This window comes from Epinephelus fuscoguttatus, linkage group LG21 (genome assembly GCF_011397635.1).
Source record: "Epinephelus fuscoguttatus linkage group LG21, E.fuscoguttatus.final_Chr_v1".
Lineage (NCBI taxonomy): Eukaryota > Metazoa > Chordata > Actinopteri > Perciformes > Serranidae > Epinephelus > Epinephelus fuscoguttatus.
The window spans coordinates 24,815,704-24,829,519 of NC_064772.1; the positions used below are offsets into that span (position 1 = coordinate 24,815,704).

The window sequence follows — 13,816 nt, forward strand, 5'->3', positions numbered from 1 at the left end:
GCTGAAGCACCACAGCGGCTCAGATTCCATAAACATCCGAGATGCCTTCATTTGCAGCGGCGCTGGCTGAAGGATAAAGGCTTCAATTCATCAAGTGGAAGTTGCGGCGCATTTTTCTCTTTCTTTTTTTTTTTCTTGCAGATGTCAGGACAGCCTGTGACAAAGGTTTGACACCAGAGCCATTTGTCACATGGACGTGTTTTAACCAAGTGCGTGGGTCTTTGAAAGCAGCAAAGCACAGGGATGAATAAGGTAGCTGCCTGGTGCTCCTAACAGTTTGCGTGGAGAAGACTGAGGCATTTTTGACGGTCGAAACGACACGATCGCGTGTGAGTGCGTGTGCTGCAGTTATTTTTAACATCAGAGAGACGAGGGCACACCATCAGTAGCCTACTTTCTAAACGCCTCTAATCATAGTGACGTTTGAGCGAAAGCAGGATACGCAAAGTGCATGGATTGCGCCTTTTGGAGGTGAAAAGTGCATCAAACTGTGTGAATGTGTAGGCTGTTATGGGTTATTTAAAATCATGCGTCATACATTAGACAGAGAATACACCGACAGTAATTTTTATGCGCCCTTAAGCAGCTGCCTGGTGTCCTTTCAGCTCCGGTGAAGCCCAAACTGTTTGGTAGTTTATGCGATTTGGTGATAAAAATGCGTTTAAAATGTACATGTGTGTGTTTCCTGTGTTATTTTATATCATGCGTAGTAGATTGGCAGAAACTGCATACACCGACAGTAATTCCTAGGCACCCTTAAGCAACGGGACCACGTGACCAAAGCGGGGCGGTCGAACTACAAGCCATTTTGGGGACGGTGTCAGTTTCCACGGAGCACACACACACTGCTGCATTTTACTGGGGGTGAAGCGGATATTTTGGAGGCAAAGTTATCGGTGCCGAAGTAGGAGCCTTCCCGAGCCGAAGCCGGAGGACTGGGCTGCGTTGGAGCCGCGGATCGGATACGCTCGCAGCGCGCAAGCGGCGAGGAAAAGAGGAGTTTTATTCGCACATCTGAAATGCGCTCCGGTCCGCCGTGCGCTCTCCGCCACTGACAGCGTCTGCAGCCTGCTTCAAGATGGCGGCTCGGCTCCTATTCATTTTCTGCTGATCGCCTCCCAACTTTCATTGTCTATTCGCCTCAAGACCCACCGATCCCCAGCCGAGCCTCCAGGTATGTCTTATTCGATATCGTCTCTAACTAACGCGGGCACAAGGAGAGGTTTGGGCTCGGTGCTTTTGTGTTTTTCCACGTAGCGATCCAGCGGTGGATGTGGAGCTTTCAACGGTGGCTGCAGCGATCACCGACGTGGAGCTCCGTGTGTGTCTGCGCACCACTTTTTAAGCAAAACATGTTCCCCTCTTGGGCACGGACGCAAATTATGATCCACGCACACGCACTGTTGCATTATCTACTCTCCAGTGATGCGTCCGTATAAGTTGATCGGGGTTGGGGTTTGTGTTGCGTCGTTGGGATTTATGTAAAGAGGGAGATCTCGGGCGAAGCAGGCTGGGTTGGCTGAGATGTTAACAGCAGCAAGTGCTCCAAACGGTCCCTCTGTCTTCATACTTCCATACAGCGTCTTTATTTTATAGAGTTGGGATGTTTAGGGTGTTGGGAACAAGGTGCTGTGCTGCTTTTGGGTGTATGTGACTAAATGTTGGTTTTATTAACTTAACTTGGATGGCTCCCATAAACGTGACAATGAGGCAAACCATTTCGATTGTGCATAAATGTTTCATGACGGCTTCTCGGTAAACACTGGATCATTGTTAAACACGCACTGTGGCTGTTTATGTCTCGGTGTGTGGTTATCTTTAATCAGATGGATGGTTGGGTTTTGGAGAAATTTAAAAAAAATGTGGGCGACACGTCGGCCAGGATACAAAAGGCTGCTTGTGTGTCACAAGCTGCCAAAGCATCTTGTAGTTTCACTTTATTTCACTCATGCTGTATCCAGCAGAGATGTGTGTTTGCTGACATGTGAGCTCGTTATGGATTTCCATATTTTCACCTTCATACGGCGAAATGCTGGCGCGCTGTGGGGCTGTGGATGTGGTGCCACAGCACAGGCAGACAGGAGCCAGGGCTTCTGCCTCATGGGGGATAAAAAATTATCATTTTACTCATGAATGCTGTTGGGCACCCTGTGTGTGCTTAACGGGTTAAAATTAATGTATTTTCCCCCACTCGGGTGTGCAGGTTGACAGCTTCACAGGTCTGTGCACATTGGATGGTTGACAGTGTGCGATGAGCACAATTTAACACAACAAACCAATTCCTGTTTGCATTGACTTCAGTGCGTCACAGTCCTGTGGTCAATCAGGAATTTCCCTTTGTTTATTTGAAGATTTTCGTAATTGACTGACAGCGGTTAATATGAGGTCTTGGGTTTTTTTCCCCATTGCCGATTTTAATTGGGCTATTTCTAGCTGCTGTTGATTTACGCATATAAGGGGGAACCTTTACAAGAGGAACTGCTCCCGTTTTGGGAATAAATGAGGTTTGGGCGAGGGGAAAATCTCCCTCATTTGTTGTGGCTTTATTGGGAGAATTAAAGATTCAGCAGCGGGTTTGATTTAATTGATGATGTGTTACCAACGCCGACTCCATAATTAAACCTATGTGTCCATATGAGGAGAGCAGCCTGTGTGGTGTATGGTTGCATCATCTGTGCAGGCTATACAGTCAGTCTTCATGGTCATCTTTTAAGAGGCTTGATTTGATGTGTACTGTGGCGTTTGTTGGTTGGTGCTGCAGCCATTACGCAGGGTTCGTTCCCACTGTGAAGAAACTTCTGTGGATTTGTCTGATGAAGTGAGCTGCCACAGGACGCATGGAGAGCAGTTGTCCAAACACAGGTCAATCGATTAATGATGCAACAGGCTCCCTGCATATATGTGGACATTATCCATCATTAACTGTGTGTGTGAGGTTGCTGTCCAAACTTGCCCACAGTGGTGTGATCAAAGAGGGTCGGTTGGAGCATTGTGCCGGCTGTGGCACCGTAAAGTAACCATGAGCTGGACAGAGAGTCACCTCCTCATGTCCAGTCTGCAGACTTTTAATGACTGCTGCTTTTATTTCTTTAAATGACAGCAAAGGGCGACCTGGTCTTTTATTACAGCCCAGTTTTTATTAATACCGATTGAGTTTGTTGTCCAATCTTCCAACTCACATCCGCCTCAGAAATACTGCTCAGTTGGAAATACGGTGATACTTTGGCATTTTAGGACCGAATTCACCGTTTTGTGTTTTGTCACAACCGCGTCTGTGGAGTTAAAAGCTCGTTGGCGCAAAGTCCAAGCGATGTTGGTGTCTAATAAAGACTCCGTGTGTTAGTTTAGTTGAGAATGGCGCAGAATAAATAAGTATGATCCGGTGTGCGCTTCAACTTCAGCAGTCGCTGCTGTCTGGCCATGTTGGTGCTGCACGGTGCTGGTTATCGCGCACACGCCATGAAAAACACGGCGCAAAGCGAACCAGAATAAAGCCGAGATTATTCCCCGAGTTGGACACACGGACTCCCTCCCCCCGTGGTCCGGTAAGATTTGGGAAGCTGGTGTAAAACGTGTCGGTTAGTGGTTTTATTTGCCCCCCCTTTTCGAAGGAAACCCCGCAGCCCGTTGAACCGATACGGGTTTTTTTTTCCTCCACAAAATGGCAGCCGTGTTGTCGGCAGCCTGGCAGTCCAGCCGCTGTCTGTGGGCGCGGAGGGACGGAGGAGCCTCCGGTCCCTCCTTGCTCCCGCTCTGCACACCGGCAGCTCGTCGTGCTGTTGTTTTGGTGAGACGTCCTGCCTTGTTCTGGAGACTGGCGGACAGCCATGTGGGCTTAAAAGCAAAAGGAGTTGCCATAGAAACGCTCAGGTTTCCCCATAGCCTGTGTGGCACACCTGACGCAGTGAATGGGTGTCTCCTATCACCCCCTCTCACCCCGGGGCGCCACAGACCCCGTGCCTAATATTATTTTCCACCAAAAAATTCTCAATTTCGACAAAACTGTCATGTTTTTAAAGTGGAGCGGCCACACAATATCCAATTTTACTGAGAGGTGTGAGACACAGATGGCAAATATATCATGAAGGGTACCCTAGATTCATGTTTAACGCGTAATTGGTTCGATTTGTTTTATAGTTATTAGCCTATAATATATATATTCCTGTCTCAAATTACACTTTCAGTCCATTTTGGCACAGTTAAGCGCCGCATTACGCGTTTAACGCCACATTATCCACACCGATTTTGCAGAATGCGTCCAAATCAGGACGCATGCAACCTTGAATATTCTGTCTCTTTTATGGAGCTGAGAAACCTCTTAATTAAAGCGGGTGTGTGGGTCAGCCAGCTCTGCCCTGTTCCTCTGATGCTGCCATGTGTTAACACACGCTGATTTAAGATGAAGCGGAGGAGAGAGGAGCGCGCAGCTCCATCGATCTCTCCGTGCAAGTGATTGATTTATGATTACTCACTGCGCCCTGGTCAGGTGACTCCGTGGCGCTGCCGCCTATCAATCTGCCACCGAGCTCCTTCCCCTTTGCTTATTATGGGATTAGCATAAAAGATGATGTTGCTTTAACACAGTCAAACAAACAGCAGGTTTTTCCCTTCTCCTCCAAATGGTCCCTCTCTCCGCTGTTGTAAAAGAAACCTGCAGCCCATCTGATGCCTGCTCGCCGGCCATGCATGCATTGTTTTGACTTGCTCCTTTTTTTCCCTCCTTCCACGCAGGATTGTTGTTCCCCTTCTCTCAACATGCATCGGACCACAAGGATAAAGATTACCGAGCTCAACCCTCACCTCATGTGCGTCCTGTGTGGAGGATATTTCATAGACGCAACGACCATCATCGAATGTCTTCACTCATGTGAGCAAACAGACATTTTCTCTGGTGTTAACAGGAACCTCTCCCTCATGTTTCCCTGCGCACACACTTTGATTTTAACTGTTTACTGTCAAAGCTGCAAATGAGATTTCTCTTTGACAACAAGTCCTTAAACCAGCTTTAAACTCACCCACTCAGATTCAGGATATCCTCTCAGATCACATCTGATTGACAGTTTTTCTTTTTCTTTTTTTTTTTGGTTTGCAGTTTGCAAGATGTGCATTGTGCGCTACTTGGAAACCAGCAAATACTGTCCCATCTGTGATGTACAAGTGCATAAAACCAAGCCTCTGCTCAACATAAGGTGAGAACTGTGCTTATTAAATTTTCTGCATCTTTCCCCCCAGTTTCTTTTCATTGTTTTTGAATATAGATTTTATTTATTGAGGCAAAAGAGTCTCTCCTTAAGAAGCCGTATTCAGTGGAGTGAACTGTTGCACATTCATATACTTTTTACACTCATTCTAACATTGTTTTCATGTATTGTGGTTGCTTTTTAACGCAGCCTGGGTTTTAACAGATCTGGGGAAAACTGCATTCTCCTACTCTGCACCTTGGACATGGAGCAATCTCCAAAAGATCCAAAATTAGAAACATATATATCCACTGATGAATTTAAGGGCATCACAAAGAATGTGGTGACAGAGACATGTGCTTGTTTGTCTTGAGGCCACTATGTTTGAATAGTTTTATATGTTGCATTTGTTGCCAGGTCTCTCTTGTAAAAAAGATTTTCAATCCCAATGGGACTTCCTGCTTAAATAAAGCTTAAATAAATAAATAAAAATGTTAGGCAGCTACAACAGTAGTTTAAACATCCTTTGTTTCCTCTTCTTGCCCTTTGTGGTTTTCCCTTTTGTTTCCCTGTTAAACAGTAGGATCAGCCAGTGATTGGTTACAAATATCAGACACAAGAAACACAAATGTGCGAATCTTCTTATAAGCTTGGTTGAACTGGAACGCTCTTGTTTTTGGTAGTGTGAGCTGCAACTGTTAAATATTCCTCTATCTCGGTGACTTGACTGAAGTTTCTCTTCCTCTCTGTAGGTCTGACAAAACTCTACAGGACATTGTGTACAAGCTGGTCCCCGGCCTCTTCAAAAGTAAGAGCTGTAGACAGTGTGGCTGTATCTGGCGTGTGTTTACTTTCATTCTGATTCTGCATCTGCACACATTCTCCAGCCCTCCTTTGATCAGTCCTTTCATTTGTAGTCAGCCATGCCGGGTCACCACACAACTCCTGCAACTCAGAAGTGAAGAAATAAAAATGGATACAGTTTATTTTTTTATATTATGTTACACACATTCATTTAACTTTATCAAAACAGTTTGGATTTTCAGTGTTTTTCACTACGTTTGTAATCTGTTATAAGAGCGATGCTGTGGTTGCAGAGCCGAGATCATATCTGCTGCCATATCTTTGTCATTACATCTCGCTGTTTTTGTTACTTTGTAAAGTGTTGCTTTTGTTGTGTGTCAGTCTGCATCATGCTGATTGAACCTCTCAAAAAATAGGTCAGGCAAAACTCCACTCCTTTAAATGGCTAGCCACCGTTACAACACTCCCACGGGGGGAGTAATATGATGAAATGGATGTGTGAGGTGTGTCAGGAATTGAAGCATTAATTTTGTGACTTGTTACATCTCTACCACTGCTCTGATGTGATTTCTGTTACTGTGTAATTTAACAACTAGATTTAATTTTCTGTCAAAACTGAGAAGGTGAGCATGCTTGTAACTGCTCGTCTTTCTGAACGTCCTCAGATGAAATGAAGAGGAGGAGAGACTTTTACGCGGAGCACCCCGTAGATGGTGAGTTAGAAAGCATGCTGTTTGTGTTAGAGAAGTTTTGGATGAAATAAAATGCTTAATTTTCTCTCTGTAGGTGTTTCACCGCAGATCAGTGGTCCTTATTATATTTTTGTTTCGTTGTTTATTTTTCTAATTTCTATTCATCTGTGTGTGTGTGTGTGTGTGTGTGTGTGTGTGTGTGTGTGTGTGCGTGCGTGTGTGTTTGTGTACAGCGTCTAACGGATCAAACGAGGACCGTGGAGAGGTGGCAGACGAGGACAAGAGAATAATCACAGATGATGAGATCATCAGCCTCTCTATTGAGTTCTTTGATCACAGCAGGTAGGCTTTGTTTTTTGGTTTTGTTCCCATATTTACTGATGCTGCATTTTTTTAACGTATGAGTGGTCGTTCTTGAGAGAGAAGCAAAGGTTATATTTATTACATTTATAGTGGCAGTTAAATTATGATATTATAATATCATAATATGCCTAAGAAAACATTTAAGGATGTGTGTTGTCATGTGTGTGACCCAAGCTTGTTTAGATTTGAAAGACATATTGTCTCAAAGGGACACTGAATTATAATTGATCAGATCCAGCTTGTGTTCATGGACCCATCAAGAACCTCTGCTGTCCTGCATCAGGAAGCATTCAGTCCTTACATCCTGCACGTTTAGTTTTCCTACTGTCCAGCATAGTAGAGTCATATCCTGCTAAATTACGTCATATACATACATTTCCCTCAGGTTAAAAAAATGGCTTTTTTCCAATAATGGTTTCAGGATATCACTTTGTCACCACGTAAGCTCCTTTTTTTAAGGAAGTGACTGATAGATATTAACAGATTGTCACTCGCCCCTCACTGTGTCAGCCTTAATCATATTATTTCAAGGTATTTTTCTGTATTTTCTTGTAATTATTTTATATTTTGCAATGTGTCAACCTTTTTAAAAAAATAAAATAAAAAAAAATTCAAAGCTGATGGCATGAGTCATAAGCCACAAATACTGCGAGTGTCAAATATAGTTTCAAGAAAAGAAAAAAAACACTTCAGTAGGCTGTATGTGGGAGGAAAAAAATAAAGTAATAAAGTGTACTCTTCGTACTCTTAATTCCAGTGGTAAATCATGTCCACTATATATATCTCATGTAAAATATCTTCTTGTTTTTGCTATTTTAGCCTGTTACTGCAGGTAGATATGATGTTGGCATATGAAAAGTTAAAATATACAAAAATATAAATATTAGAAATTTAAAGTTGTTGGTTTGATTCAGAAACCCTTCAAGTCTAAAGTTGTTATATATTATTGTGGGTCTAATAACTGTCTAACAACATACAACAACAAAGGCCCTGGAAATGAAACAATGGGTTAATGCAGTGGTGGAAACAGCATCTTATGAATGTTTGCTCAGTAGAATAAATGGCGATCAGGAGACAGAAGTATCTCCTTGGGACTAGTTATGGACTCATCAAAATGGAAGATAAGCCCACATATTTATGATCCTGCTCTGTGATTATGTGACCCTGTAGAGTGATGTATGAGGACGCATGTGTGACATGTTTTTGTTTGTTAGTTTGTTTCCTTGTAGACTCATTTGTTAATTTTCTTTATGTCCTGGAGTCCACCTCCATATGATGCTTGTATGCCTGGGAAATAATATACGTATGCCATGTACTGAGCCTTTTAAACCAATAAAACCTTGAATTATAAAAAGAAAAACATAACTATCACAGAGCTGTAAAGTGACTAATATTTTCTCTGTTTTCATTCTGTGCAGACTGGGAGGTTCAGTGGAGGACAAGCAGTCTAAAGATCAGAATACGGCAAGTTGATTTTGGCCACATTCTCCTCTCTGTCAGCATGATTATATTTCTTGTTAACAGAACAATATAAGAATGACACATACTGCAGATTCCTTTTTAAAGCAGCCAATATATTTTTTTTTAATTTTCCCCTTTTGTGAAATCTGTCACATTTTAACTAAACATTTCCTTTTGAAAAATGACCGCAGTGTTTTTGTAAAGCAAATTATTTTCCTGCTTTTAAGGTGGACCAGTGTGCAGTCATTTAGATGCTTAGTCACTCTCTATAAATCCACCTCCATACAAATATATTTTCCTGTGTGTAATTTTCAAATGCTTGCAATGTGCAGGTGGCAAACAAGAGGTACCTGCAGTGTCCAGCAGCCATGACAGTCATGCATCTGAGGAAGTTTCTGCGCAGCAAAATGGACATCCCAAACGCCTACCAGGTCTGTTTGTTCATTTATTTATTTATCTAACATTCTCTCAAATAAAAACTGGACATTTAAGCTTGAATATGAGCTGCTGTCAATCCAAGTGAAATGTTATATTTAATTTTATTTCAAACTTTTATTTAAATGCAGATATAGTTATTGTTCGATTGAAATTAAAATGTACTCATTTTTTTTCTCCCTGTAGGTTGAAGTCATGTATGAAGACGAGCCTCTGAAAGATTACTACACGTTAATGGATATAGCATACATCTACACTTGGAGAAGGGTAAGAGATCTTAGACTTGATTTCAGTTGATTTGTTTAAGTTGTCTAACAGTAATAAATCAAATATTTATATTTTTGCCTTTTTACATGTGATATTGTACTGATCATTTGAAGACATATACACTGTCAGATATATTTAGCTGCTGGGGCATACATTAAAAACACCTTGTGATTTATTGTAAAAAAAAAAAAAAAAAGGAAAAAAAAGAGGTGTTCATTACAGCAAAATATTCATTTTGAAATGAGTGTATCAGGATTTTATCATGCTAGATAATCAATTAAAGATCATGCATTTTGATTTAAGTTGTATCAAATATAGCAACACTGCACAGAAAAAATATCTTATCATAGCCTATAAGGGTTCCTGCACCTTTGTTATAATTGGTGCACTAATGAGACACTAATGAGGTGGATTTTAAAAGTATATTTTTCTTTTTCTTTTTTTTTAATACTTTTAAATCATAAAATACAGACGGAATGAATGCTGTTGGATGGGGTATGGTATATGGACTACTGTATATTTCCAGCTTTTTAATTTTTGTTGTAGACCCACATGGTGGTTATTCCCAGAGAAATGGAAAAAAATGACCTGAAAATATATTTAGCCTAATAATTGTTACTAAGACGAGAGCGGTGATTCATCTGTCCTTCCGAATATATTTCCAAACATCACACACTTTGATTTGATTTGCATCAAATATAGCAACACTGCACTGAAAAAAGTCTTGTTATAGCCTATAGGGGCTCCTACACCTTTGTTATAATCAGTGCAGACACTAATGAGGTCGATATAAAAATATGTTTTTCAATATTTTTAAATCATAAAATACAGACTGCATGAATTGTACTGTTGGATGGGGAATGGTATATAGGTTACTGTAAATTTACAGCTTTTTATTTTGGCTTGTAGACCCACATGGTGCTTATTCCCAGAGGAATGGGAAAAAATGCCCTGATAATATATTTAATAATTGTAAATAAGACAAGAGAGAGGTGCTTCATCTGTCCATCAGAATATATTTTCGAATATCACTTATTTTGATTAGAGTTGGATCAAGTATAGCAACATTGCACAGAAAAAAAAATATCTTGTTAGCCTTTGTTATAACTGGTGCAGACACTCGTGAGGTCAGTTTGAAAATATGTTTTTATTTTTTCAGTATTTTTAAATAATAAAAATACAGATTGAATGAATTCTGCTGTATGGGGAATGGTCTGGCTAAGACCATGTTATTTAGCCTATTGTACAATCCCAGCTTTTTAATTTGGGTTATAAACTCACATGGTGGTTATTCCCAGAGGAATGGGAGAAAATGCCCTGAAAATATATTTAATAATTGTTAATAAAACAAGAGAGAAGTGCTTCATCTGTCCTTCAGAACATATTAGGATTATATAGCAAGACTGCACAGAAAAAAATGTCTTCTTGTAGCCTTTAGGGGTTTTGCGCCTTTTTTATAATTGGTGCAGACACTAATGAGGTCAGTTTAAAATATGTTTTTATTTTTTCAATATTTTTAAATGATAAAATACAGACCGCATGAATGCTTTTGTGAGGGATGGCTGGCTTAGACAATGTTATCTAGCCTGCTGTACATTTCCTGCTTTTTAATTTGGGTTATAGACCCACATTGTGGTTATTCCCAGAGGAATGGGAAAATATACGTGAAAATACATATTTGATAATTGTTGCTAAGACAAGAGAGAAGTGCTTCATCTGTCCTTCAGAATATATTTTGTTAATGTAAGTGTTTGCTATTTTAATTTGGATAATTACCAGGTTTTTATTTAGCAATAGTTTAAAAAATAAAGTAATGCACCTGAATATCAGCCTATTTGGATAAATGTATTTGGAGTTAATTTTGCTGTATTAAAAATATGATGTCAAGAATATGTTTGAATTTAAGGTTATATTTATGATGCATTTGGTTTTGGTTCACTTGTTATAATATATTTTGTGTCTTTCTTTAACCCCTGTGTGGCAGAACGGCCCTCTGCCGCTGAAGTACAGAGTCCGGCCCAACTGTAAGAAGATGAAGGTGAGCCACGCGCAGCAGGAAGGCCAGAACAGCGCGAGCAGATCCGGTCCGGAGAGCGACTCCGCCAGCGACAAAGCCGGTAGTCCCGCCGGGGCTCCGTCCACGTCCTCGTCGCTGCCAAGTCCCGGCACGCCTGCGCAGTCCCCGCACCCGCAGCTCCCGCACGGCCCCAATAACTGGACCCCGGCCGCCCCCGCCCCCGCCGCCCCTTCGACCCCCAGCCGGTCCTTCACGCAGTTCGGCAGCGGCGGCAGCGGCGGCAGCAAACCCCGGAAGGTCTCCCTGAACGGCTCGGCGACCTCCTCCGGATGACGCGGGGCTCCTCACCGGACCAGCCAACGCCAGACACCCGCTCAGCTAATACTGTTTTCATGCCAACGTAGTTCCATTGTGTAGACAATGTTCTCTCTATTTCTCTCTCTCCATTTGTTGTTCTGAATATTATGGCATCATATGTAAGTTTAAACGTAGCGGAATCAGAGACATTTCAAAATAAAAGGACAGAGGAAGTCGGGTGGCGTGGGAATTAATATGAACGCAGATTTTGATGTTGATTAAAAAAAAAAGAAAGTTGGAAAGAAGGACGAGCATTTATCCCAATTTAAAGCTACATCTTTATTTTACAGAAGTGACTGAAGATAGACTTTTATATTTTCTTTTTTTTCCAGATTAAACGTGTTTATCATGATTATTTCATGTGTGTTGGGATATTTTGAAACTGTCGGTTTAAACATGCATGCTCATGATGACACTTTTCTTTTATGGAAGAAGATTCTGCGTGTTTGGCCCCACGCGTCTCATTTTGACGGGTTTTTGGAAGTGTTTTCAGGCGCTGTTGGCTTCACGGGAAACCTGGAGGGAATTCAACTTTAAATTGCCTTTTACTGGAAAAGTTTCTTGTAGCTGCAGTGGAATCGGATTGCTTATATCCTCCACGTCTTTAACACGTTATAAGCAGTTTTAGAAGATCCACGTGTAAATAGAAACAAAATGCATATTTAATCAGCGATGATGTTATTCTCTTATTCCCCCCTTTGTCCTGAGGGAATGACTTGGGCTCCTTGTTCGGCTCCATTTCATGCTCAACGACAGATGTTTTGATGTCTCCCGTGTTTTCTGTATTTGTATCGCTCGATTGTATGGACAACTTATTGTATTGTTACTGTTGCACAGTATAAAACATCTAAATAAAACATTTTACACTTATAGAGGAAGTCAGCTCTGTGTTTAATGGAGGCCCATCAGTCAGGCTGGTGTTTTGCATGAACAAATAAAGGAGTAATTGAAACGTGCAGACGGTGCAGAGCGCCAGATGTCAGCAGGGATGGAGATAACTCGGTTATGGAGGCCAGCTCTGCAGCTCTGAGGTCTGGGCCGTGATCCAATCATGTTTCTGAATACACTCAATGAAGATGGAAGTCTTTTTGATTTCTGAGTTTGTATTGATGATTTATAACATGAGTAATTGCGTTTTACTGCACTGAGATGTAGCGGTTTTAAAGGAAAATTAACAAAGGACGCTGCGTAATTTGTCAACGAGGCAACAGTTTACTATTTTATATTTCATAAAACAATTTCAGTGTGGGTTTTATTCTCAAATAACGCTCTTTTAGGCATTTTATAATTATAAATGCGACTAAAATGACGTTGTTTTTTTTTAAATATTTTTTTTTTCATTTTTAAAATTCTTTGGATCAAAATCTTTTATTTCGAAACTGAATTAATCATTAAAAAAATAAAAAATCGACATACATAGCTGCGATGTTTAAACCACAAAAAAGACGCGTTATAAAATCTAGCCTAACAAAAAAGCTTAAATATAAATAAATAAATAAATGTAACCTAGATAAGTCAGGCAGGCGGGCAGCAGGATTTAAGAGTGAATCAATTAAACTTCGGTGACAGAAGGGACATTATCAAACTATCAGCTGACGTGTTTTTCCATAACCAGTGTTTCACAGTGCAGCTTCATACCTCATAACATTATAAAGTCATAAAGTCATAAATCGAAAATAGGCCCATTTCTTTGTCGGATTTTAATACACCTTATAACCTTATGTGGGGTTTAACTGAGTGATAATGGGGTTTCTTAAATTTAATATAATAATTATCCGTCGGTAAAAAATAAAAAACGCTCAAACGGAACCGACAACACGTCGCAGTTAGCCCATTTACTGTCTTTTTCTTTTAAATAATAACAAAATCTGAGAATAATGCGATTACAAAGGCGACTTGAAGATGTTGGTGGGTTCAATGTTTCTTTTAAATTACACATAAAAACAGGAAATTGTTGTTACTGTCACAGAAACTTTAAAAAAGGATAGAAAAAAAGGAAAAAGTAGACCCTGTAGGCGCAATAATAAATATTTAATCGGCACACTGCCATCTGAATCAGCTCATCTGAAATATATTTCATTCGGTCATTCAGTTGTACCAAAATGATTGGACTTTAATTTAATCATTCATTTATTACTGTTTAAGTGGCATTCACACATTGTGTCATATCATCACATCGTCTTCATGAAGGTGACTGAGAGAGTTTTTAAAATGTCGTCCCTCTGTTTATTCACATTTAC

General features: G+C 40.6%; 1 protein-coding gene across 2 annotated transcripts; it reads left to right on the forward strand.

Annotated features, from left to right (window-relative positions):
* The first annotated feature begins 2 nt into the window (after positions 1-2).
* On the forward strand, positions 3-12,446 carry bmi1a (bmi1 polycomb ring finger oncogene 1a). Of its 2 annotated transcripts, none has more exons than XM_049564687.1 (10): positions 3-252; positions 4,732-4,867; positions 5,093-5,189; positions 5,933-5,988; positions 6,650-6,697; positions 6,910-7,018; positions 8,458-8,503; positions 8,833-8,931; positions 9,122-9,202; positions 11,187-12,446. In XM_049564687.1, the coding sequence occupies exons 1-10, from the start codon at positions 244-246 to the stop codon at positions 11,550-11,552; spliced, it is 1,047 nt and encodes a 348-aa protein (XP_049420644.1). In that variant the 5' UTR covers positions 3-243; the 3' UTR covers positions 11,553-12,446. The 2 variants fall into 2 exon arrangements, with proteins under 2 accessions (XP_049420644.1, XP_049420645.1); XM_049564688.1 differs by lacking the exon at positions 3-252 and adding an exon at positions 608-1,174.
* Positions 12,447-13,816: the final 1,370 nt, after the last annotated feature.

Coding starts and splice junctions, on each gene's coding strand:
- bmi1a (XM_049564687.1), top strand. Junction 4,868..5,092: donor CATCGAATGTCTTCACTCAT/GTGAGCAAACAG, acceptor TTTGGTTTGCAG/TTTGCAAGATGTGCATTGTG. Junction 8,504..8,832: donor AGTCTAAAGATCAGAATACG/GCAAGTTGATTT, acceptor TGCAATGTGCAG/GTGGCAAACAAGAGGTACCT.